The 26,510-nt window shown below is 41.7% G+C and overlaps 1 protein-coding gene and 1 long non-coding RNA gene across 2 annotated transcripts; one reads left to right on the forward strand and one right to left on the reverse strand.

The window, feature by feature from the left end:
• Positions 1–1,104: 1,104 nt before the first annotated feature.
• On the reverse strand, positions 1,105–24,524 carry LOC123327719. The gene is made up of 2 exons (XR_006542418.2): positions 23,117–24,524; positions 1,105–1,435 (listed from the first exon to the last, which is right to left on the reverse strand). It is a non-coding gene; the product is annotated as an uncharacterized LOC123327719 (long non-coding RNA).
• On the forward strand, positions 1,970–2,502 carry LOC102391633 (60S ribosomal protein L23a-like). The gene has a single exon (XM_044924360.2). It carries the CDS (start codon positions 1,985–1,987, stop codon positions 2,459–2,461), a length of 477 nt encoding a protein of 158 aa, XP_044780295.2. The 5' UTR covers positions 1,970–1,984; the 3' UTR covers positions 2,462–2,502.
• Positions 24,525–26,510: the final 1,986 nt, after the last annotated feature.

The following is a 26,510-nucleotide window of genomic DNA, read 5'->3' on the forward strand; positions in this document are numbered from 1 at the left end:
AGGTATACATGTGTTCCTCATCCTGAACCCTCCTCCCTCCTCCCTCGCCATACCATCCCTCTGGGTTGTCCCAGTGCACCAGCCCCAAGCATCCAGTATCGTGCATCGAACCTGGACTGGTGACTCGTTTCATACATGATATTATACATGTTTCAATGCCATTCTCCCAAATCTTCCCACCCTATTATTAAAACACACAGAAAATAAGTGTTAGCAAGGATGTGGAGAAATTGGAACCTTTGTGGGAATTGGTGGGAACGTAAAATGATATAGCCACTATGGAAAATAGTATTGTGATTCCTCAAAAAATTAAACATAGAATTACCATATGATCTAGGATTTCCACTTTCACTTTGGGTATATATCCGGAAGATTTGAAAGCAGGAACTCCAACAGATATTTGTACACAGTCCTCACAACAGCATTATTTGTTGTTGGTCAAAAGTAGAAGCAACTCAAGTGTCCATTGATGGATAAATAGATAAGCAGAATGTGGCCTATATCTTCAATGGAATATCAGCTTTAAAAAGGAAAGATATTCTGATACATGTACAACATGGATGAACTTTGAGGACATTATGCTAAATTAAATAAGAGAGTCAGCAGAGGACAAATAAAATATGATTCTACTTATATGAGGATCTACAGTAGTCAAATTCATAGCAGAAATTAGAATGGTGGTTGCCAGGGGTTGGAGGGCGGAGTAGGGAGTTCTTGTTCAATGGATAGAGTTTCAGATTTGCAAGACGAAAAAGTTCTCGAGATGGATGATGGTGATGGCTGTAGGACAATGTAAAATGTACTTACTGCCACAGAACTGTGAGCTTAAAAGTGCTTAAGAGGGCAAATTTTATGGTAAACGTATTTCACAATAAAATTTATTTTCTATTAAAAAAGAATTTGTTTATTTTGATTTCCTCAAAATTTGTCTTTATTAATATTGTCTGGGAAATTTGCTTTTATGATGAGTCATTCAAGAAGGACTCTGAAACACAAGTTTTGCGATAAGCAGAGCTTCCTAGAGGTCATTCTTCATGGTTGCTTTTATAGTTTATGATCTTCAATCATATTTATTTGTAATCATTTTTCACAAAGTAGGAAAACTTTTTTTTAATAATTTTATTCATTTATTTCTGGCTGTGTCGGGGCTTCATTGCTCTGCAGGCCTTTCCTGTAGCTGCCGTGTGCAGGCTTCGCATTGCGGTGGCTGCTCTTGTTGTGGAGTAGGGACTCGAGGGCTCGCAGGCTTCAGGAAAGGCACATGGGCTCGGTAGCTGTGGCTCCCAGGCTCTAGGGAAAAGCTCAGCAGTTGTGGTGCTCGGACTTATTTACTCTGCATCATGTGGACCTTCCCAGATCAGGGATCGAATCCGTGTCTCCTGCATTGGCAGGTGGATTTTTAACCACTGAACCACCAAGGAAGCCCAGGAAAAGTCTTTTTAAAAAGAGAGAGAGAGAGAGCAGAACGCTTAAAAACATCAAAGAGGATCCTTATACAGGGTCAATAACAAATGCAATTATAGAAAATTAGGTGGTGACATCATATCTTAAGTTACAAGTCACTTCTTTGTGGGGTAATTTTCCATGTTGGAATTTTGCTTCACATTTTTTCAGCAGCCCTATTTCACTCCCAGAAGCTAGCTGCTCATAGATTCTAGTGGCTCAGTCATGCATGCCAGGGACCCAAAATCTGAGAGGATTCACTTGGTTAACCAAGAACCCTTAGCCAGAGGCAATCTGGTTTCTTTCCCAGGGCTAGTACAAAACAGTGAAAATATTTCCACTCTAAATAGAAACTACAATCTAAAAGTAGCCCTGTTCCCTTTTCTTTTAAAATTTGAACACAAGCAGAAACAAAGAGTAGGATTTCGGTTTATCTTACACTGAGGTTCAAGAAAGGAGTTGTAGCAAATATAAAACAAAATCTTAACTGGCACTAGATTTCATGACAACTCCTGCAGTTAAAACTGTACCCAGCCTTTTCATGAAGATGGCGCCGAAGGCGAAGGAGGAAGCCCCTGCCCCTCCTAAAGCTGAAGCCAAAGCAAAGGCGTTGAAGGCCAAGAAAGCAGTGTTGAAAGGTGTCCACAGCCACAAGAAAAAGAAGATCCGGACGTCGCCGACCTTCCGGCGGCCCAAAACACTGCAGCTCAGGAGGCAGCCCAAATATCCTCGGAAGAGCGCCCCTAGGAGAAACAAACTTGACCACTATGCCATCATCAAATTCCCCCTCACCACCGAGTCAGCCATGAAGAAAATAGAAGACAACAACACACTGGTATCCACTGTGGATGTCAAGGCCAACAAGCACCAGATTAAACAGGCTGTGGAGAAGCTCTATGACATTGACGTGGCTAAGGTCAATACTCTGATCAGGCCTGATGGAGAGAAGAAGGCATATGTTCAACTGGCTCCTGACTATGATGCTTTGGATGTTGCCAACAAAATTGGGATCATCTAAACTGAGTCCAGCTGGCTAATTCCAAATATAAAAGTTATCGCTATGTAAAAAAAAAAAAAAAAAAAACCTGTATCTAGTACAGTTGCTTAGTATAGAACATGATCAGGAGAGAAGAGAAATAATGCCAACTTCTTGCCAGAAAATCAAAACACTAAGCTATCCGCATGTATCTGGACAAAATTATAATTCAAAAAGATACATGCACTCCTATGTTCATAGCAGCATTATTTACAATAGTCAAGACATAGAAGAAACAAAAGTCAATCAACAGGAGAATGAATAAAGAAGGCGTGGTAATATATACAATGGAAACTTACTCATAAAAAGGAATGAAACAATGCCATGTGCAACAACAAGGATGGACCTAGAGGTTATCACACTAAGTGAAGTCAGTCCAAAAGAGAAAAACAAACACCATATGACATCACTTATATGTGGAATCTAAAATATCACACAAGTGATCCTATCTACAAACCAGAAACAAACTCACAGACATAGAGAAAAGACTTGCAGTTGCCAAGGGGGAGAGAGGGGGAGAGAGGAGGACTTGGGAGTCTGGGATGAGCTGATAGAAACTATTATATATCGAATGGATAAACAACAAGGTCCTACTGTATAGCATAGCGAACCTATATTCAATACTCTGTAATAAACCACAATGGAAAAGAAAAAAACACTAAGCCATTTGTAGGCAGATAAATACCTTCCAGTAATATCCATTTAAATATGTACTGAGGTTTATAGACAAAAGGTACCATTGTGAACACAGGTTAGGATCTTAGGATCCTATGTAATGTGATCCAAGGAACCAGATGACTTTGATGAAGTTCCCCCTTTGCAATCAAACTCAGCAATATTGTTCAAAAGGAACCAAGAGAACAGGAAAAATCTTCGGAGTCAAACCAGTTATAACTGGTCTCTGACCAGTAGTGTTTCTGTTCCAATATAAAGTCACTTTTCTAGGGGACTTCACACCATCTGTTTCTGAGGTTTATTTAGACCAGTTTTAGTGATTTTATGCCAAAGGTGCATAAAAAAGTGTTGTTGTTTAACTCATATTTGGCAAGATATTTCTTGAATAAATGAAAGAGGCATGACACCTTCATATTTCTGACATTTTAAAAATATTTTCAAACAAAACACTGAAATACTATATAACAAAAATATTATCAAAGCTCTGCCTACTCTCATTCTTGCATGTGATTATAAGTCATTCATTCCAGTCACCCACCGTCCATGGGCATGCATCTAGAACTGAAGTGGCATACTGACTCTAATAAATGCCAAACCTTGCTGAGAAACCTCAGAAATCCATCCAACAGTTGATGGCAATGAGTCACATGACTAAAATAATCATGTGACTAATGGCTATGCTCTTAGTATAGCTGAAAATGAGAAGACCTCATGACCCAGAGATGCCAGGACTAGGTATAAATACAAAAATACACTAGTAAAAATACAATGAGACATGACAGCATGTTCATTCAACACTGTCTGTAGTAGCATAACTGGGAAAAACCTAAAAGTTTATCAGCAGAAAATTACATGCATAAACTGTAATATAACTCTATAACTGAATAACAGAATTTTAACTTATAAATGTTAAAATGAATGATTACTATCCATACTAACTTAGCTCTTGAAAATATAATTTTAGTGGGTAAGAGCAATATTTAATATTTCATTCAGTATAATACCATTTATATACATTTTAAAGACATACAAATGGTGAAAATTTAAAATGACCTAAGTGTCCATAAAGAGGAGACTGGATAAATGAAGGCAGTATATAATGGAAGGTATCTTTGTTTAAATGATGGTGTAGAGCTCTATTGATTGACGATGAAAAGGTCAGTGATATTTTGCTAAATGAAGACGCAATATGTACACTATGATCTGATTTTTACTTTCCAAAAAATGTGTGTACATGCATAAAAAATGTTAACTCAGGCTATTCTGTATAATGGGATAATTGATAGGCTTTATTTTCTTCTTTATACCCTTCTGCATTTTTCTGAATTTTTCTCTGCAATTAGTATTACTTTTATAAGCAGAAAATAACATTTTACTATAAAAAAGAAAAAACAAAAATACAATGTAGCAGATTTCCAAAGATGGCTGCACCAATATATTTCTCACCCACCCCCCCATGCTTTTATTACAGTATGACTTTGACATTTCTCCACAGAGAGCTAGGAAGGAGCCTCTGTTCCCACCCCTTTAAAAGGGGCCAGCTTTTATGACTTGATTCTAATGAAAAGGATGCAAAGTGACTGCATTACTTCCAAGGGTAGGTCTTAAAAGATGACACAGCTTCTGCCTAGTTCATTCTCTCTCTCTCTTCCCATCTCCCCTTACCCTTGGAACCTAGCCACTGTGTCATGATTTAGCCCAGGTCACATGGAGAGGTTTCATGGAGATGTTCTGGCCAACAGCCCAGCTAGGGCCTCCCTTAGCTAAGAGCCAGCATTGACTACCAGACATGTGAGTGAACTAGCCTTTGAATGATTCCACTCTCAGTTTTTGCTTCATTCAGTTGAGGCCCCAGACACCTCTGTGCCTTGCCCAGAATCTGTGAGCATAATCAACAGTTGTTCTGTGCCACTGTATTTTGCAGTAATTTGCTACACAGTCCTAGAAACTGGAACACACACAACAAATAATATTACTTGTTGTTTCAAGCTACACATGTGGTCAGAGTAAATTAATTGACTAAAATAATCAGTTTTAGCTATCTTGTAGGGCTGAAAATAAACATATCCCCGTGGCTCAGCAACTCCATGTCTAGGTATAAACCCTGGGAAAAAAGTGCTCAGTGAAACACAGACTAGCATGTTCATGTCAACATTGCTCGCAGCAGGGTAATTGGAAAAAAACTAGGAGTCCATCAGCAGGAAATTAGGCATATAAATTGAGGTGTAATTGTATAATAGAATACTCATAGATGTCAAAGTAAATAAATTATTGTATGCATTAACTTCGCATGGACTGGATACATACCAAATTCTTTATAATAATTTCTCCTAGGAGTATGGGAGGAAAATGGGACCCGAGAGAGGATCCCATGGGACTTTTAAAGGCATTTTCAAGGTCAAAAATTAAAAATAATAATAGTAAAACAAATTTTTAAAAACATTGATTTGAAGCAAATATGGCAAAATGCTAACATTTATCCTAATTATGAAAATCCAGGTGATTATAACTCCCCACATACTTTTCTGTATTCACTTTCTCCCTACTACACCAAAAATAAATCTAGTTATTTAAAGGTTAGTGTTTCTCCGACATAAACCACAACAGGATTCTCTATAATCCACCTCCCAGAATATTGGAAATAAAAGCAAAAACAAACAAATGGGACCTAATTAAAATTAAAAGCTTCTGCTCAACAAAGGAAACTACAAGCAAGGTGAAAAGACAGCCTTCAGAATGGGAGAAAATAATAGCAAACGAAACAATGGACAAATAATTAATCTCAAAAATATACAAGCAACTCCTGTAGCTCAATTCCAGAAAAATAAACAACCCAATCAAAAAGTGGGCCAAAGAACTAAACAGACATTTATCCAAAGAAGACATACAGATGGCTAACAAGCATATGAAAAGATGCTCACCATCACTCATTATCAGAGAAATGCAAATCAAAACCACAATGAGGTACCATTTCATGCCAGTCAAAATGGCTGCTATCCAAAAGTCTACTAGCAATAAATGCTGGAGAGGGTGTGGAGAAAAGGGAACCCTCTTACACTGTTGGTGGGAATGCAAACTAGTACAGCCACTATGGAGAACAGTGTGGCGATTCATTTAAAAACTGGAAATAGAACTGCCATATGACCCAGCAATCCCACTGCTGGGCATACACACTGAGGAAACCAGAATTGAAAGAGACATGTGTACGCCAATGTTCATCACAGCACTGTTTATAATAGCCAGGACATGGAAGCAACCTAGATGTCCACCAGTGGACGAATGGATAAGAAAGCTGTGGTACATACACACTATGGAATATTACTAAGCCATTAAAAAGAATACATTTGAATCAGTTCTAATGAGGTGGATGAAACTGGAGCCTATCATACAGAGTAAAGTAAGCCAGAAAGAAAAACACCAATACAGTATACTAACGCATATATTGGAGAAGGCAATGGCACCCCACTCCAGTACTCTTGCCTGGAAAATCCCATGGACGGAGTAGCCTGGTAGGCTGCAGCCCATGGGGTCGCTAAGAGTTGGACATGACTGAGCAACTTCACTTTCACTTTTCATTTTCATGCATTGGAGAAGGAAATGGCAACCCACTCCAGCGTTCTTGCCTAGAGAATCCCAGGGATGGGGGAGCCTGGTGGGCTGCCGTCTATGGGGTTGCACAGAGTCTGACACGACTGAAGCGACTTAGCAGCAACAGCAGCAGCAACGCATATATATGGAATTTAGAAAGATGGTAACGATAACCCTGTATGCGAGACAGCAAAAGAGACACAGATGTATAGAACAGTCTTTTGGACTCTGTGGGAGAGGGCGAGGGTGGGATGATATGGGAGAATGGCATTGAAACATGTAAAATATCATATGTGAAACAAATTGCCAGTCCAGGTTTGATGCATGATACAGGGTGCTCGGGGCTGGTGCACTGGGGTGACCCAGAGAGATGGGATGGGGAGGGAGGTGGGAGGGATTTCAGGATGGGGAACACATATACACCCATGGTATACTCATGTCAATGTATGGCAAAACCAATATAATATTATAAAGTATAAATAAATAAAACTGAAAAAAAGAAAAAAAAAAGGTTCATGTTTTGGGGTTTTTTTTGGTTGTTGTTTCCCTCTCTACTGGAAACAATAAATTCCTTAATTAAAAAATATCTTCACACAAAGTTAATCACTTAAGGATCCGACTTAAAATCCTTGAGAATTTCTCTTGATAATTTGAAAGGGTTTTTTTTGTTTGTTTGTTTTTTAGGAAAGTTACTTTATGATGTCAAGGTAGAAATTGATGCTATACATTGAAATATACACATTATGTTGCTATAGATCGAAACATATGCAAAATACGCATTACCATATGTAAAATATATAGCCAGTGGGAGTTTGATGTATGACACAGGGAACCCAAAGCCATTGCTCTGGGACAACCTGTAGGGATAGGCTGTGGAGGGAGGAGGAATGGGGGGCTCAAGAGGGAGGGGACACATGTATGCCTATGGCCTATTCATGTTGGTATATGGCAAAAACCATCACAATATTGTAATTATCCTCCTATTAAATAAATAAATTTTAAAAAAGGAATTGATGCTATAATTATTTGTGGAGATATTTCCAGATAATAATAGATCAATAATAATATAATATGGGAGAAGCAACCCCATGTCCAAGGAGCGGCAGCTGTGCAGGTGCAGGAGGGCCGAGAGGAGCTACTCCACGTTCAAGGTCAGGAGGGGCAGCCCTGAGGAGATACCCCTCATCCAAGGTAAGGAGCGGCTGTACTTTGCTGGAGCAGACGTGAAGAGATACCCCACGACCAAGGTAAGAGAAACCCAAGTAAGACGGTAGGTGTTGCGAGAGGGCATCAGAGGGCAGATGCACTGAAACCATAGTCCCTTTGACTATGCTAAAGCCTTTGACACTGTGGATCACAATAAACTGTGGAAAATTTTGAAAGAGATGGGAATACCAGACCACCTGATCTGCCTCTTGAGAAACCTGTGTGCAGGTTAGGAAGCAACAGTTAAAACTGGACATGGAACAACAGACTGGTTCCAAATAGGAAAAGGAGTACGTCAAGGCTGTATATTGTCAACTGCTTATTTAACTTATATGCAGAGTACATCATGAGAGATGCTGGGCTGAAAGAAGCACAAGCTGGAATCAAAATTGCTGGGAAAAACATCAATAACCTCAGATATGCAGATGACACCACCCTTATGGCAGAAAGTGAAGAGGAACTAAAGAGCCTCTTGATGAAAGTGAAAGTGGGGAGTGAAAATGTTGGCTTAAAACTCAACATTCAGAAAACTAAGATCATGGCATCCGGTCCCATCACTTCATGGGAAATAGATGGGGAAACAGTGGAAACAGTGTCAGACTTTATTTTGGGGGGCTCCAAAATCACTTCAGATGGTGACTGCAGCCATGAAATTAAAAGACGCTTACTCCTTGGAAGGAAAGTTATGACCAACCTAGATAGCATATTCAAAAGCAGAGACATTACTTTGCCAACAAAGGTCCGTCTAGTCAAGGCTATGGTTTTTCCTGTGGTCATGTATGGATGTGAGATTTGGACTGTGAAGAAAGCTGAGCGCTGAAGAATTGATGCTTTTGAACTGTGGTGTTGGAGAAGACTCTTGAAAATCCCTTGGACTGTAAGGAGATCCAACCAGTCCATTCTAAAGGAGATCAGTCCTGGGTGTTCATTGGAAGGACTGATGCTAAAAGCTGAAACTCCAGTACTTTGGCCACCTCATGCGATGAGTTGACTCATTGGAAAAGACCCTGATGCTGGGAGGGATTGGGGGCAGGAGGAGAAGGGGACGACAGAGGATGAGCTGGCTGGATGGCATCATCAACTCGATGGACATGAGTTTGAGTAAACTCCGGGAGTTGGTGAGGGCCTAGGCCTGGCGTGCTGTGATTCATGGGGTCGCAAAGAGTCAGACACGACTGAGTGACTGAACTGAAACTGGAATAATATAATAATAAATATGCTAAAACTCCTCCATGGTAAATGGAAACTGTGCCTCCTGGATCCATGTTCTATATGAAGAGTCAATAAGTTTTAGGGACAGGCTACTCCACTCTAGACAGTGGCTTTGTGTATATCATATTGGGGAGAAATCTGCCAGGAGTTCCATGAGGGGCTTTGTCACTTTCCCATTCTAACTCTGGGCAGGAACCAATCATGGGCTACACTAAGTCATGTTGGCTCAGTACAGGCTCAGGGAGTACAAGCTTATTGCAAGCCAGTCCCCAACTATGACCAGCACTCAGGACCACTGGAGACATCCTACAGACCAAGAGAGGGACTGGATCAGATAATATGAGAGGGTAAACTAAGATGTCTTGGAGGGTCCCCTACCTTTTAACTGTGATCTTTGGGGTGAGCCAAACGAACATATAACAGGCAGGGCCCTGAAAACACCAAAAGTACACCAAAAAGGTTTAACTGAAGCAAACTGAATGAAGGAGTTACTTGCAAAAACAGCAGGGTTAAGGTTCCCAAAGAAGGAAAGTGAAGCACACAGTCCAGCAACAGTGAGTGCTGACCTCCCTCAAGGGCCACAGCGTTACTGGAGTGGGAGAGAATTGCCCTGCGGAAGAGTGCACACAGAGGGAGGCGCCCACTGACCAGACCGGAGCCCAGTTGCTAAGGAAGTAAATACCTCAGCCCTCTCCTCCCACCCTCCAGCCTCCTGCCCGTGCCCCCATTAACTGACCCAGTAGCTAGAGGTCAAGGGCATCCAGCGATGAAGCCCGAGCAAGGCAGCACAGCGGGACACAGAGCAGGGCAGAGAAAAGCAGAGAATGAGTCTTGGGGCCAAACAGAAAGTTAACCAACACATACTTCCCTCAGAGAAGACAAAAAGATAGAATTATCCTATGGCATAGTCTGATTGCCAAAAAGTATTCACCAGAGGCAGATTATATGGGTGAAGATCAAACACTCTAAAACCCCAAACTCTGTATGTTTTGTAGATGTTAATAGATATTAACCTACAGAATAGTTCATGTCCAGGTTATTTAAGAAAACGTTTGAAATAATCTTTGGAAGTATACAATAAGTTAAATTACTTAATGTTGGCATTCTATTGATCATGATTCTATTCATCATTTTATATGTTACGTATAGCTGATAGCTAGAGATATAGACATAGAACATATATAAGTATATAGAATGTATTCTATATAGACAGAATATAGGATTATATATTATATATATTTTATATATATAGAGAGAGCATTTTATTATATGTCTGTATATAGAATAGGAGAAAACATTTGCAAATCATATATCCAATGAGGGGGTAATATCCAAAATATGTAAAGAACTCATACAACTTAATTACAAAAAACAAACAATCCAATTAAAATATGGGCAGAGGATTTGAACAGGCATTTTTCTAAAGAAGACATACAGATGGCTAACATGTACATGGAAAGATGTTCAACATCATTAATTAGAAAAATGCAAATCAAAACCACAAAGAGATATCACCTTACACCTGTTAGAATGACTATAATTAAAAAGACAAGAAATAAGTGTTGGTGAGAAAGTAGAGAAAATGGATCACTTGTACGCTATTGAGAAGGTAAACTGGTGCAATTACTATGGAAAATACTATGGAAGTTCCTCAAAAAATTAAAAATAGAACAACCATATGATCCATCAATTCCACTTCTGGAGAATTACCAGAATAAAACAAAAACACTAACTCCAAAGGATATATACACCCCAATGTTCAGCATTATTTACAATAGCCAAGATATGGAAACAAATAACAATCAACAGATGAATGAAGAATGCAGCATACACACACACACAGTGGAATATTCTTCAGCCATAGAAAAGATGAAATCTTGCCATTTACAACCACATAAATGGACCCGGAGGGTACTATGCCAGGTGAAATAAGTCAGAGAAAGAAAAATACCATATGATCTCACTTTTATTTGGAATCTTTAAAAAGAATAAAAAAAAGCAAACTCATAGATACAGAAAAGAGTGGTGGTTGCCAGAGACAGAGGGTGGGTGGTAGGCAATATGGGTGAAGAAAGTCAAAAAGTACAAAAGTCCAGTTATAAAATACGTCAGTCATGGAGATGTAAGGTACAGCACAGCAACAGTTAACAACCCTGTATTGCATATTTCAAAGTTACTGAGAGAGTAAATCTTAAAAGTACTCATCACAAGAAAAAAGTTATGTTGACTATACCTGGTAACCAATATTAACTAGACTTATTGGGCTTCAGCAATATGTGAACCGTGAACTTCCTGATGTTCAAGCTGGTTTTAGAAAAGGCAAAGGAACCAGAGATCAAATTGCCAACATCCGCTGGATCATGGAAAAAGCAAGAGAGTTCCAGAAAAACATCTATTTCTGCTTTATTGACTATGCCAAAGCCCTTGACTGTGTGGATCACAATAAACTGTGGAAAATTCTGCAAGAGATGGGAATACCAGACCACCTGACCTGCTTCTTGAGAAATTTGTATGCAGGTCAGGAAGCAACAGTTAGAACTGGACATGGAACAACAGACTGGTTCCAAATAGGAAAAGGAGTTCGTCAAGGCTGTATATTGTCACCCTGTTTATTTAACTTCTATGCAGAGTACATCATGAGAAACGCTGGACTGGGAGAAACACAAGTTGGAATCAAGATTGCCGGGAGAAATATCAATCACCTCAGATATGCAGATGACACCACCCTTATGGCAGAAAGTGAAGAGGAACTCAAAAGCCTCTTGATGAAAGTGAAAGTGGAGAGTGAAAAAGTTGGCTTAAGGCTCAACATTCAGAAAACGAAGATCATGGCATCCGGTCCCACCACTTCATGGGAAATAGATGGGGAAACAGTGGAAACAGTGTCAGACTTTATTTTTCTGGGCTCCAAAATCACTTCAGATGGTGACTGCAGCCATGAAATTAAAAGACGCTTACTCCTTGGAAGGAAAGTTATGACCAACCAAAATAGCGTATTCAAAAGCAGAGACATTACTTTGCCAACAAAGGTCTGTCTAGTCAAGGCTATGGTTTTTCCTGTGGTCATGTATGGATGTGAGAGTTGGACTGTGAAGAAGGCTGAGCGCCGAAGAATTGATGCTTTTGAACTGTGGTGTTGGAGAAGACTCCTGAGTGTCCCTTGGACTGCAAGGAGATCCAACCAATCCATTCTGAAGGAGATCAGCCCTGGGATTTCTTTGGAAGGAATGATGCTAAAGCTGAAACTCCAGTACTTTGGCCACGTCATGCGAAGAGTTGACTCATTGGAAAAGACTCTGATGCTGGGAGGGATTGGGGGCAGGAGGAGAAGGGGACGACAGAGGATGAGGTGGCTGGATTACATCACTGACTCGATGGACGTGAGTCTGAGTGAACTCCGGGAGTTGGTGATGGACAGGGAGGCCTGGCGTGCTGCGATTCATGTGGTCGCAAAGAGTCGGACACAACTGAGCGACTGATCTGATCTGATTGGGGTGAACATTTCACAATACAAATATCAAATCGTTATGTTGTAGACCTGGAGTCAACATAATGCTGTATATCAATTATACCTCAATTTAGAGGAAAATGTTTACTATTTCATTGTGTGTAATAGCACTAAACATGTGTGTGTGTGTGTGTCTGTATATACAAACACTTGAAAACCATTTAAATATACATCAGTAAAAGAACAGTTGAAAACATAATATTTTTCAAGGGTCTCCCACTTCAGGGATCACCAGCCAGTCACTGATACAGTGGAAAAAGAGACAATCTGTATCCCTCAGTTTCTAGAAGATAATGTGGCTGGCACAGAGTATGTATTCAAACGATATCTGATCAATAAATTTTTTTACGTCTCCTCCTTCATCCAACATATCCAATCCATTATCAAGATGTATTGATTTTATTTCCTAAATATCTCTCAAATCCACTTCTTCTCCACTACTAGGAATGGAGTCTGTCTCTTCATCTCTCACCTGAATTACAGAGTATCCTCTTATTTTGGTGTATCTGCACCTACCCTGCAGAATAGGGTAGAAGAAGCAACAGTTAGAACTGGACATGGAACAACAGACTGATTCCAAATCGGGAAAGGAGTACGTCAAGGCTGTATATTGTCACCTGCTTATTTAACTTATATGCAGAGTACATCATGCGAAATCCTGGGCTGGATGAAGCACAAGCTGGAATCAAGATTGCCAGGAGAGATATCAATAACCTCAGATATGCAGATAGTATCACCCTTATGGCAGAAAGTAAAGAAGAACTAAAGGGCCTCTTGATGAAAGTGAAAGAGGAGAGAGGAAAAAGTTGGCTTAAAATTCAACATTCAGAAAACTAAGATCATGGCATCTGGTCCCATCACTTCACGGCAAACAGATGGGGAAACAATGGAAACAGTGACAGAGTTTATTTTCTTGGACTCCAAAATCACTGCAGATGGTGACTGCAGCCATGAAATTTAAAGACACTTGCTTCTTGGAAGAAAAGTTATGACCAACCTAGATAGCGTATTAAAAAGCAGAGTCATTACTTTGCCAACAAAGGTCCATCTAGTCAAAGTGATAGTTTTTCCAGTAGTTACGTATGGATGTGAGAGTTGGACTATAAAGAGAGCTGAGCACCGAAGAATTGATGCTTTTGAACTGTGATGTTAGAGAAGACTCTTGAGAGTCCCTTGGACTGCAAGGAGATCCAACCAGTTCATCCTAAAGGAAATCAGTCCTGAATATTCACTGGAAGGACTGATGCTAAAGCTGAAACTCAAATACTTTAGCCACCTGATGCAAAGAACTGACTCATTTGGAAAGACCCTGATGCTGGGAAAGATTGAAAGCGCAAGGAGAAGGGAATGACAGAGGATGAGATAGTTGGATGGCATCACTGACTCGGTAGACATGAGTTTGAGCAAGCTCCGGAAGTTGGTGATGGACAGGGAAGCCTGGTGTGCTGCAGTCCATGGTGTCACAAAGAGTTGGACATGACTGAGCGACTAAACTGAGCTGTACCTACCCTGACCACTTTCTAATCAGTTCTCAGCTGCATCTTTCCAAAATAAACATTTAATCACCCATCCCACTCCCAATTTTCAGTGACTTTCTTTTTGGGTTCGTTTGTTAGGGCTACCATAACAAAACACCACAGGCTGCATGGCTTCAACAATAGAAATTAATTTCCTCACAGTTCTGGAAATTGTACTGGCAGAGCCGATTTCTTCTCAGGCCTCTCCCCTTGACTTGTAGGTGCTAATTTCTCTGTCCACAGACCGTCTTCCCTCTGTGCATGTCTGTGTTCTAATCTCTTCTCATAAAGACACCAGTCATTGAATTAGGGCCCACCCATGTGACTTCATTTTACCTGAATTACCTCTTTTAGGGTCCTATCTCCAAATACAGTCACATTATGAGGTACTAGGCTTAGGATTTCAACATATAAAGGGGGAGGGGATGGACATCATTCAGCCTCGAACACCACTGCTCTTAGGGTAAATCCAAGGTTGAGTCCATGGCCAGGCTGGAGATCTGTGGTTTGCTCCTCCCAATTCACTCTCTACTCAGCCTCACCCTGTCCACTCTGTCCCTAGAGGCTGACCTAATGGAACATGCTCTCTGGCTGCCAGGAGGGCCTGGCAAACCGAAGGGACCAGTAGGAGATCTGGAGGGTGGAAGGTGGGTAAGTTTGAGGCACCTTCCCCAGCCTTCCCCTCTGCCAGTCACCTCAGGATGACTGCATCACAATACTGAAAAGCCACAGCTCCTTGCAGGCAGCCCTCTCCACACAGTGAATAGCTCAGTTCCAGTACCTACTCCTTCAAGCTTTGGTCATTAAGGGCACCCTGCTAGCACCAGGGATAATGTCCATGCCTATCAACCTTTACTAAACTCTGTCCACATCTTTGAAAGTCATCTCATCACTGAACTGTCCTCACATTACCCAACCTGATGTGTCATCTGCTTCCTGCCATGCCCCAATGTGACACTTTGCAAAGTCCTTCATGGTGTGGCCCTTGCAAAACTCTGCACACTCATCTTACACTGTTCTCCCCCTCCCCGTCTCGGCTACTACCACTCTAGCCTCCTTTCAGTTCTGCAGACAGGCCCACCGATTTGAACTATTAACAAGGATATATCCCTGTTGTTTTAACACTATTTAGAATTCTCTAAAACCATATGTAACATTTTTGCCTTAGGTCAGGTTCCCAGGGGAGCAGATGCTGACAGGAGATTACATGCAGAGGTGGTAGGGAGACGCCCTGTGACTCAACATCTGTGAAGGGGAGGGAAGTGGTCCTGGGCAGAAAGATCAGCTGGGCTGTGATGCATCAGGAACAAAGGCCCTACCAGATCCCAGCAAATTTGGAAAACTCAGCAGTGGCCACAGGACTGGAAAAGGTCAGTTTTCATTCCAATCCCAATGAAAGGCAATGCCAAAGAATGCTCAAACTACCACACAATTGCACTCATCTCACACGCTAGTAAAGTAATGCTCAAAATTCTCCAAACCAGGCTTCAACAGCACATGAATCATGAACTTCCAGATGTTCAAGCTGGATTTAGAAAAGGCAGAGGAACCAGAGATCAAATTGCCAACATCCGCTGGATCATGGAAAAAGCAAGAGAGTTCCAGAAAAATATGGACTTCTGCTTTTATTGACTATGCCAAAGCCTTTGATTGTGTGGACCACAACAAACTGGAAAATTCTTAAAGAGATGGGAATACCAGACCACCTGACCTGCCTCTTGAGAAATCTGTATGCAGATCAGGAAGCTAGCAGTTTGAACTGGACATGGAACAACAGACTGGTTCCAAATAGGAAAAGGAGTACATCAAGGCTGTATATTGTCAACTGGTTATTTAACTTATATGCAGAGTACATCATGTGAAATCCTGGGCTGGATGAAGCACAAGCTGGAGTCAAGATTGCTGGGAGAAATACCAATAACCTCAGATATGCAGATAGTACCACCCTTATGGCAGAGAGTGAAGAACTAAAGAGCCTCTTGATGAAAGTGAAAGAGGAGAGTGAAAAAGTTGGCTTAAAACTCAACATTCAGAAAACTAAGACCATGGCATCTGGTCCCATCACTTCATGGCAAACAGATGGGGAAACAGTAGAAACAGTGACAGAGTTTATTTTCTTGGGCTCCAAAATCTCCGTAGATGGTGACTGCAGCCATGAAATTAAAAGACGTTTGCTCCTGAAAGAAAAGCTATGACCAACCTAGACAACATATTAAAAAGCAGAGACATTACTTTGCCAACAAAAGTCTGTCTAGTCAAAGCTATGGTTTTTCCACTAGTCACGTATGGCTATGAGAGTTGGACTATAAAGAAAGCTGAGTGCCAAAGAATTGATGCTTTTGAACTGCGGTGTTGGAGAAGACTCTTGAGAGTCCCTTGGACTACAAGGAGATCCAAATGGTCCATCCTAAATGAAATCAGTCCTGAATATTCATCATAAGGACTGATGCTGAAGTTGAAACTTGAATACTTTGGCCACCTGATGCGAATAACGGACTCCTCTGAAAAGACCCTGATGCTGGGAAAGATTGAAGGCAGGAAGAGAAGCGGACAACAGAGGATGAGATGGTTGGACATCATCACCAACTCAATGGACATGAGTTTGAGTAAACTCCAGGAGTTGGCAATGGACAGGGAAACCTACAGTCCATGGGGTTGCAAAGAGTCGGACATGACTGAGCGACTGAACTGAACTGATCCCAGGAGCCGTAGCTGGGCTGGCACGCCAGAGCTGACTGAGACCGTGGCAAGGAGACTGGGCCTTTTGACCTCCACAACCACAACCACCAGATGTGAACTGCCGCAGAGGAGGGCAGAATCTTAGGAAAAGGCAACTTCTTTCAGCCAAGGGAGGTCTTGGGAAGGGATCCGTTGTGAGCTGTCAGCAGTCACACCCTCAGAAGTGGGGAAATGAGTTGCTGGGTCCTGAAGGGAGGATCCAGGTGACCGCCACAACATCCGCCAAAAAAATCCTACTCCTAAGAATTCACTAAAAGGAAACAGAGGGACTTCCCTTGTGGTCCAGTGGCTGAGACTCTATACTTCCAATGCAGGGTGTGCAGATTCAATTCCTGGTTGGGGAACTAGGATCCCACATGCTGCAAGGAACAGCCAAAAAGTAAAATCAAAATTTATATTTAAAAAATGTCAAGCTATAACTTAAAAAAATGGAAATACCAATGAAGAGATTTGGAGGAAAAAACAAGGAAATAGAGCTTTCCAGAAACTGTGAAGCTGGATTGATCCAAGTGAGGAAATCTCATTGTCCTCCCAGCCCTTCAACCCTCCTCCAAAGCCCCTCAGTAAAATGGTTTGACCTTGTCCCCCTCAAAAAGGGATAGAGATCAGATCAGATTAGTCACTCAGTCGTGTCCGACTCTTTGCAACCCCATTAATCGCAGCACGCCAGGCCTCCCTGTCCATCACCAACTCCGGGAGTTCACTCAGACTCACGTCCATCGAGTCAGTGATGCCATCCAGCCAGCTCATCCTCTGTCGTCCCCTTCTCCTCCTGCCCCCAATCCCTCCCAGCATCAGAGTCTTTTCCAATGAGTCAACTCTTCGCATGACGTGGCCAAAGGAATGGCGTTTCAGCTTTAGCATCATTCCTTCCAAAGAAATCCCAGGGCTGATCTCCTTACAGTCCAAGGGACTCTCAGGAGTCTTCTCCAACACCACAGTCCAAAAGCATCAATTCTTCGGCGCTCAGCCTTCTTCACAGTCCAACTCTCACATCCATACATGACCACTGGAAAAACCATAGCCTTGACTAGACGAACCTTTGTTGACAAAGTAATGTCTCTGCTTTTGAATATGCTAGCTAGGTTGGTCATAACTTTCCTTCCAAGGAGTAAGTGTCTTTTAATTTCATGGCTGCAGTCACCATCTGTAGTGATTTTGGAGCCCAGAAAAATAAAGTCTGACACTGTTTCCACTGTTTCCCCATCTAGTTCCCATCAAGTGAGGGGACCGGATGCCATGATCTTCATTTTCTGAATGTTGAGCTTTAAGCCAACTTTTTCACTCTCCACTTTCACTTTCATCAAGAGGCTTTTTAGTTTCTCTTCACTTTCTGCCATAAGGATGATGTCATCTGCATATCTGAGGTTATTGATATTTCTCCTGGCAATCTTGATTCCAGCTTGTTTCTTCCAGTCCAGCTTTTCTCATGATGTACTCTGCATATAGGTTAAATAAACAGGGTGACAATATACAGCCTTCATGTACTCCTTTTCCTATTTGGAACCAGCCTGTTGTTCCATGTCCAGTTCTAACTGTTGCTTCCTGACCTGCATACAAATTTCTCAAGAGGCAGGTCAGGTGGTCCGGTATTCCCATCTCTTTCAGAATTTTCCACAGTTTCTTGTGATCCACACAGTCAAAGGCTTTGGCATAGTCAAAAAAGCAGAAATAGATGTTTTTCTGGAACTCTCTTGCTTTTTCCATGATCCAGCGGATGTTGGCAATTTGATCTCTGGTTCCTCTGCCTTTTCTAAAACCAGCTTGAACATCAGGAATTTCACGGTTCACATATTGCTGAAGCCTGGCTTGGAGAATTTTGAGCATTACTTTACTAGCGTGTGAGATGAGTGCAACTGTGCGGTAGTTTGAGCATTCTTTTGGCATTGCCCTTCTTTGGGATTGGAATGAAAACCGACCTTTTCCAGTCCTGTGATCTAAGCAAAGAACTAGGTTAAAAGATATTTATTAAAATATTATTTATTTATTTATAACTGGGAGAACATTGGATGGTCTTCCCAGGTGGGGCTAGTGGTGAAGAACCTGCCTGCCAATGAAAAAACATAAAAGGCGTGGGTTTGATCCCTGGGTCAGGAATATCCCTGGGTCGGGAAGATCCCCTGGAGGAGGGCATGGCAACCCACTCCAGAATTCTTGCTTAGAGATTCCTGTGGATAGAGGAACCTGGCAGATTACAGTTCACAGGGTCACAAAGAGCCAGATACGACTAAAGAGACTTAGCACGCATGCTAAGTTGGATACAATCTAAATATTCAACAACAGGTTTGAGTAGAAGATACTTACACAGATTAAGTATAAGACACCTGAAGAATATATTATGTAGATATTTTAAAAACATGTTGCAGAAATGACCAATGGCGCAATAATAATTATATTAAAAGGCATGTAATAAAACAATTTTGTTGAATTATATGTTTGTATGTACAAGTATCTGTATAAATGCATGGAGGGAGCAAAGGAAGACTGGAATATGCAAGTTGTAGGTATTTCTGGTGGTAGGATAATAGGTGACTAGTACCTTCTTCTTTATACTTTTTCTCCTTTATTTTTAGCAATGAACATATCAGTTCATTTCAGTCGCTCAGTCGTATCCGACTCTTTGCAACCCCATTAATCACAGCACGCCAGGCCTCCCTGTCCATCACCAACTCCGGGAGTTCACTCAGACTCACGTCCATCGAGTCAGTGATGCCATCCAGCCATCTCATCCTCTGTTGTCCCCTTCTCCTCCTGCCCCCAATCCCTCCCAGCATCAGAGTCTTTTCCAATGAGTCAACTCTTCGCATGAGGTGGCCAAAGGACTGGAGTTTCAGCTTTAGCATCATTCCTTCCAAAGAAATCCCAGGGCTGATCTCCTTCAGAATGGACCGGTTGGATCTCCTTGCAGTCCAAGGGACTCTCAGGAGTCTTCTCCAACACCACAGTTCAAAAGCATCAATTCTTCGGCACTCAGCTTTCTTCACAGTCCAACTCTCACATCCATACATGACCACTGGAAAAACCATAGCCTTGACTAGACGGACCTTTGTTGGCAAAGTAATGTCTCTGCTTTTGAATATGCTATCTAGGTTGGTCATAACTTTCCTTCCAAGGAGTAAGCGTCTTTTAATTTCATGGCTGCAGTCACCATCTGCAGTGATTTTGGAGCCCCAAAAAATAAAGTCTGACACTGTTTCCACTGTTTCCCCATCTATTTCCCATGAAGTGATGGGACCGGATGCCATAATCTTAGTTTTCTGAATGTTGAGCTTTAAGCCGGATGTTCAAGCTGGTTTTAGAAAAGGCAGAGGAACCAGAGATCAAATTGCCAACATCCACTGGATCATGGAAAAAGCAAGCGAGTTCCAGAAAAACATCTATTTCTGCTTTATTGACTATGCCAAAGCCTTTGACTGTGTGCATCACAATAAACTGTGGAAAATTCTGAAAGAGATGGGAATACCGGACCACCTGACCTGCCTCTTGTGAAATCTATATGCAGGTCAGGAAGCAACAGTTAGAACTGGACATGGAACAACAGGCTGGTTCCAAATAGGAAAAGGAGTACATGAAGGCTGTATATTGTCACCCTGTTTATTTAACTTATATGCAGAGTACATCATGAGAAACGCTGGACTGGAAGAAACACAAGCTGGAATCAAGATTGCCGGGAGAAATATCAATAACCTCAGATATGCAGATGACACCACCCTTATGGCAGAAAGTGAAGAGAAACTAAAAAGCCTCTTGATGAAAGTGAAAGAGGAGAGTGAAAAAGTTGATTTAAAGCTCAACATTCAGAAAATGAACATATACTGCTTACATAATCAGAAAGAAGCAGTAAATTTGGAGACTGAAAAATATTATTGTGGTCACAATGGCAGAGAATACTAATTTTATACTTGTTTTGCCTTGGAACTTTTTGCCTAATTGACATTTAGACATAAACCCTAAAAAGGAACTAGATCACCATGGCAGTGCTCTGCTTGGTAAGGGGTTGGGGGGGAGAGGGAAGTGGAGAGGAAAAGGTGGTGAGGCATAGTCTGCTCAGTTTTCTCCTTCATCATCTGCCCCCACCCCATGTACCTCATGGGGGTCCTTTCACATCCTCAACAGAGGTGATGATGGTGCAGTGGCTAAGAGGAAGGAGCCACAGGACATGGCTTCAAATACCAGTTCACTATGGGGTGACCTTGGGCAAGCTATGGAATGTCTTTCTTTTTTTTTTTCTCAGAGCTCCTAAGATTATTTTATTTTTAATTTAAAAATATTTTATACTAATTTTAGAGGTTACTTTTCATTTTTAGTTGTTACTAACATTGGATATATTCCCCGTGTTGTGCAACATATCCTTGAGCCCATCTCATACCTCCCATCCCCCACCCCTGTACTTCCTCTCCCCGCACGGGTAACCACTAGTTTGTTCTCTGCATCTGGGGTCTGTTTATTTTTTGTTGCATTCACTAGTTTGTTGTAATTTTTAGCTTCCACATATAAGTGATACCACACAGTATTTGTCCTAAGATTATTTAAGACAAAGTACTCGGACAATGTGTTAGTCGCTCAGTAGTATCCAACTCTTTGCAACCCTATGGACTATAGCCCACCAGGCTCCTTAGAAATATGTCAAGTATTAAATGGACAATTATATGTAAAAGCATTTAGGAGAGTTACTGATACATGCCATTTGCCATTATTTTCTGCTTAATTTATATAAAAAGCTCAATTATGGAACTTCTCTGGTGGTCCAGTGGCTAAGACTCCCAGTTCCCAATGGAGGAGGCCCAGGTTCAATCCCCTCGGAGAACTAGATCCCCCACTTGCCACAACTAAAGAACCCTCATGCCACAAGGAAAATTGAAGATCCCCCATGCCACAACTAAGACCCAGTGCAGCCAAATAAATATTGTTTTTTTTTTTTTTAAAAAAAGCTCAATTACAAAAAAGAATATTCATGCAGCATGTTGGCCATATATTCCTCTAAATATTCTGGGGTTTTTTTTCCTATAAATATTCAACTAGAGAGGCACAGATTTGGTTAAAACTATTTTGGCTGCTGAAAAAAATATGTCTGCTAAATTATGCTTTGCTATGTCACTTGTCTGGATGAAAATGATTAGAAATAGACATCCATTAGAAACTCGCTGTTGCCACTACTGCAGGAATGGTGTCAATGACATTGACCGTATTCACCCAGAGGCCTCTTCCTACAGATCCACACTAGAAGCTTTCCCCAGAACACGGTACTTATGGTTTACTCACATGTTTTAAATGCACAGGCAATTAAGCTTCTGTTTCTAATCATGGCTCTTTTCTTCCAGTGACTACAGGAGCTACTCATGACCTTACGACAAGCATTCTCAAATCCTATCCATGAATTCACCGTTTCCTTCTACCCCTATTTATCCTCTACCTGAAATTCCTCATCTATTTGTAACCTGGTGTATAATGCATGTTTCTGTAAGCGGACTCAAGAAATTTTTTAATTGGAATAAAACATAGAATAAATAAGTAATAAGTAAACACAAAACCAAATGCATACTGATAAACATAGTGTCAATGATGAGGCTAATAAGGGAAACTGTTTCCTCACTGCGTTCACACCCAAGCCTCAACAAAGGTTGTGTCACTGGTCACATTTCACAAGCCCAGTCAAACAGTTCAAAATTGTTGCAATCTCATTTAAAATGAACAGCAACTACCAATTAGACTATGCTAATCTATCATTAAGAGAACCCTTTTCCAAGTCTTCAGAAAATGCAGTAGAATGCAAAATGACAACCGAATAACAGAACAAATGAGTATGATGAACGCCCAGTATCTCAAGTAGTAACAATGAATTTGCATTAATTTTTGTAGACTCAGCATGGAGTACTGAACCAATTTTTTCATGGATGTGAGAACAAGCTCCCAAAAGCTTGGGGGTTGGGGGAGGCGGGGATCTGAATCACAGTATTTAAGTTGGATGAAATCTTTATATTTTTCAACTAGAAAATATCTCCAAAAAGCCCAATCCTCTTAAAGCCCAGAGAGGCTTCCAGAGCCCATGGAGCAAGTTTTCAGAACCAGGACTGGCACCTGTATCTACTTATGATGCTGGCTGAGGCGCTAGAACCAGAGGACTCTAGCATGAGTCTCTGTGTCCTTTTTGAGTTGGGTAGAAATCCAAACAATGGACTAAAGTGACCTTACCTGCCTCCAAGCACAGCTAACCCTGCTGTGAGCATCTTTGGTAGTCACAGGGATCTGAAGCCAGGAGCCAGGTCTGTGTCTGACTCCCCAGCCACTGCCAGCCAAATGATCTAAAAGAGCAGAGCTGCCCAAAGCTGCTCTCAGGCCTGTGCTTCACAATTTGGCTGCACTTTAGAATCACCTGGGGAGCTTTTTAAAACTACGATGACTAACCTCCACCCAGACCAATTAAATCAGAACCCTCTAAGTAGGCAAAGGTGACAGGCATCACCTTTTTAAAAAGCTTCCCAAGTGATTCAAATATGTAGTCAGAGTTGAGAACCATTGTTGCAGATAAGCAGGTTGCCTATCTGATGAAAGCCGAGCAGCCACTAGGGACCAGCCTGTTTAGAAATAGCCCTAACTACCTTCTTGTGCTTCCTCCCAAGACCTAATATAGGATCAGAGGAGTTCCTTCCCCTCCCCCAGTTACACCACTACTAAGATACCACTGCTGGCTGTTTTACTAACTCAGTATTAACTGAGCACCTACTCTCAGTCACACATCAGGAATCCAGAAATGAAATGTGGCAAAGTTCCTGCCTTCAAGGGGCATAGACAAGCCAAAGCAATGTCCACACATTTGTAGAAAGAATGCTGGCCAGTGTTTATTGAGTACTAACAATGTTCCAAACTCTAAAACTTTATTGATAGGTACCTTTATTATCAAGCTCATTACAGACAGGACTCCTGGGCCACAGAGAATTTATGTCCATGCCTGGGCTCCTTTCACTAGTCACAGCGGGGCTAGAATTCAAACTGAGGCAGCCTGGCTCTAGCACCCACGCCTTTAACCGCTATATTCAGTTGGATGCATGGAGGCATTCAAAGCCATGGAGCCATAAAAAGACATTGTTGATTCAGAGAACAGTGGGCAATGCAGTATGACTGAAAATGGAGCTGAAAAGGGGCTGGGACCAGGCTATGGAAAAGCCTTAAGGTCTGTGAATGGGGGTTTCTATTCTATCTTCTATCAGCCAAGGGTAGCCAAACTTTTTAAGTTAGGAGCAAAATGATCACATCTATATTTCAGAGAATCACCACAGGGTGGAAAGACTAAGGGCAGAGGGGCACGGCTTTGACAGAGGATGCAAGTCAGAGGAAATCAGCAGAGTGAGGAGAGAGGCAAGATGCTCAGACAGTTCTGATTCAGAAGTGACAGCGTTTTGTGGCCTATTGGAGACTGGGGGAGAAGAGGAAGGAAGTTCCTGGGTTTGTGATGAGAGTGACTTGGCAGGTAGGTGCTCTGAATAGAGAAGCAGCGGGTCTGTGGAGGGGAGGTAATGAGTTCAGTTTTGGACTTGTTCAGTTCAGTTCAGTTCAGTCGATCAGTCGTGTATGACTTTTTGTGACCCCATGAATTGCAGCCTGCCAGGCCTCCCTGTCCATCACCAACTCCCGGAGTTCACTCAGACTCACGTCCATCGAGTCAGTGATGCCATCCAGCCATCTCATCCTCTGTTGTCCCCTTCTCCTCCTGCCCCCAATCCCTCCCAGCATCAGAGTCTTTTCCAATGAGTCAACTCTTCGCATGAGGTGGCCAAAGTACTGGAGTTTCAGCTTTAGCATCAGTCCTTCCAAAGAAATCTCAGGGCTGATCTCCTTCAGAATGGACTGGTTGGATCTCCTTGCAGTCCAAGGGATTTTCAAGAGTCTTCTCCAACACCACAGTCCAAAAGCATCAATTCTTCGGCGCTCAGCCTTCTTCACAGTCCAACTCTCACATCCATACATGACCACAGGAAAAACCACAGCCTTGACTAGACGGACCTTTGTTGGCAAAGTAATGTCTCTGCTTTTGAATATGCTATCTAGGTTGGTCATAACTTTCCTTCCAAGGAGTATGCGTCTTTTAATTTCATGGCTGCAGTCACCATCTGTAGTGATTTTGGAGCCCAGAAAAATAAAGTCTGACACTGTTTCCACTGTTTCCCCATCTAGTTCCCATGAAGTGGTGGGACCGGATGCCATGATCTTCGTTTTCTGAATGTTGAGCTTTAAGCCAACTTTTTCACTCTCCTCTTTCACTTTCATCAAGAGGCTTTTTAGTTCCTCTTCACTTTCTGCCATAAGAGTGGTGTCATCTGCATATCTGAGGCTATTGATATTTCTTCCAGCAATCTTGATTCCAGCTTGTGTTTCTTCCAGTCCAGTGTTTCTCATGATGTAGTCTGCATATAAGTTAAATAAACAGGGTGACAATATACAGCCTTGACGAACTCCTTTTCCTATTTGGAACCAGTCTGTTGTTCCATGTCCAGTTCTAACTGTTGCTTCCTGACCTGCATACAAATTTCTCAAGAGGCAGGTCAGGTGGTCTGGTATTCCCATCTCTTTCAGAATTTTCCACAGTTTCTTGTGATCCACACAGTCAAAGGCTTTGGCATAGTCAAAAAAGCAGAAATAGATGTTTTTCTGGAACTCGCTTGCTTTTTCCATGATCCAGCGGATGTTGGCAATTTGATCTCTGGTTCCTCTGCCTTTTCTAAAACCAGCTTGAACTCTCTTGCTTTTTCCATGATCCAGCGGATGTTGGCAATTTGATCTCTGGTTCCTCTGCCTTTTCTAAAACCAGCTTGAACATCAGTAAGTTCACAGTTCACATATTGCTGAAGCCTTGGAGAATTTTGAGCATTACTTGACTAGCATGTGAGATGAGTGCAATTGTGCGGTAGTTTGAGCATTCTTTGGCATTGCCTTTCTTTGGGATTGGAATGAAAACTGACCTTTTCCAGTCCTGTGGCCACTGCTGAGTTTTCCAAATTTGCTGGCATATTGAGTGCAGCACTTTCACAGCATCATCTTTCAGGATTTGGAATAGCTCCACTGGAATTCCATCACCTCCACTAGCTTTGTTCCTAGTGATGCTTTCTAAGGCCCACTTGACTTCACATTCCAGGATGTCTGGCTCTAGGTCAGTGATCATACCATCGTGATTATCTGGGTCGTGAAGATATTTTTTGTTCAGTTCTGTGTATTCTTGCCATCTCTTCTTAATATCTTCTGCTTCTGTTAGATCCATACCACTTCTGTCCTTTATTGAGCCCATCTTTGCATGAAATGTTCCCTTGGTATCTCTAATTTTCTTGAAGAGATCTCTAGTCTTTCCCATTCTGTTGTTTTCCTCTATTTCTTTGCATTGATCGCTGAAGAAGGCTTTCTTATCTCTTCTTGCTATTCTTTGGAACTCTGCATTCAGATGTTTATATCTTTCCTTTTCTCCTTTGCTTTTCGCTTCTCTTCTTTTCACAGCTATTTGTAAGGCCTCCCCAGACAGCCATTTTGCTTTTTTGCATTTCTTTTTCTTGGGGATGGTCTTGATCCCTGTCTCCTGTACAATGTCACGAACCTCATT

Source organism: Bubalus bubalis, chromosome 10 (assembly GCF_019923935.1).
Source record: "Bubalus bubalis isolate 160015118507 breed Murrah chromosome 10, NDDB_SH_1, whole genome shotgun sequence".
Classification (NCBI taxonomy): Eukaryota; Metazoa; Chordata; class Mammalia; order Artiodactyla; family Bovidae; genus Bubalus; species Bubalus bubalis.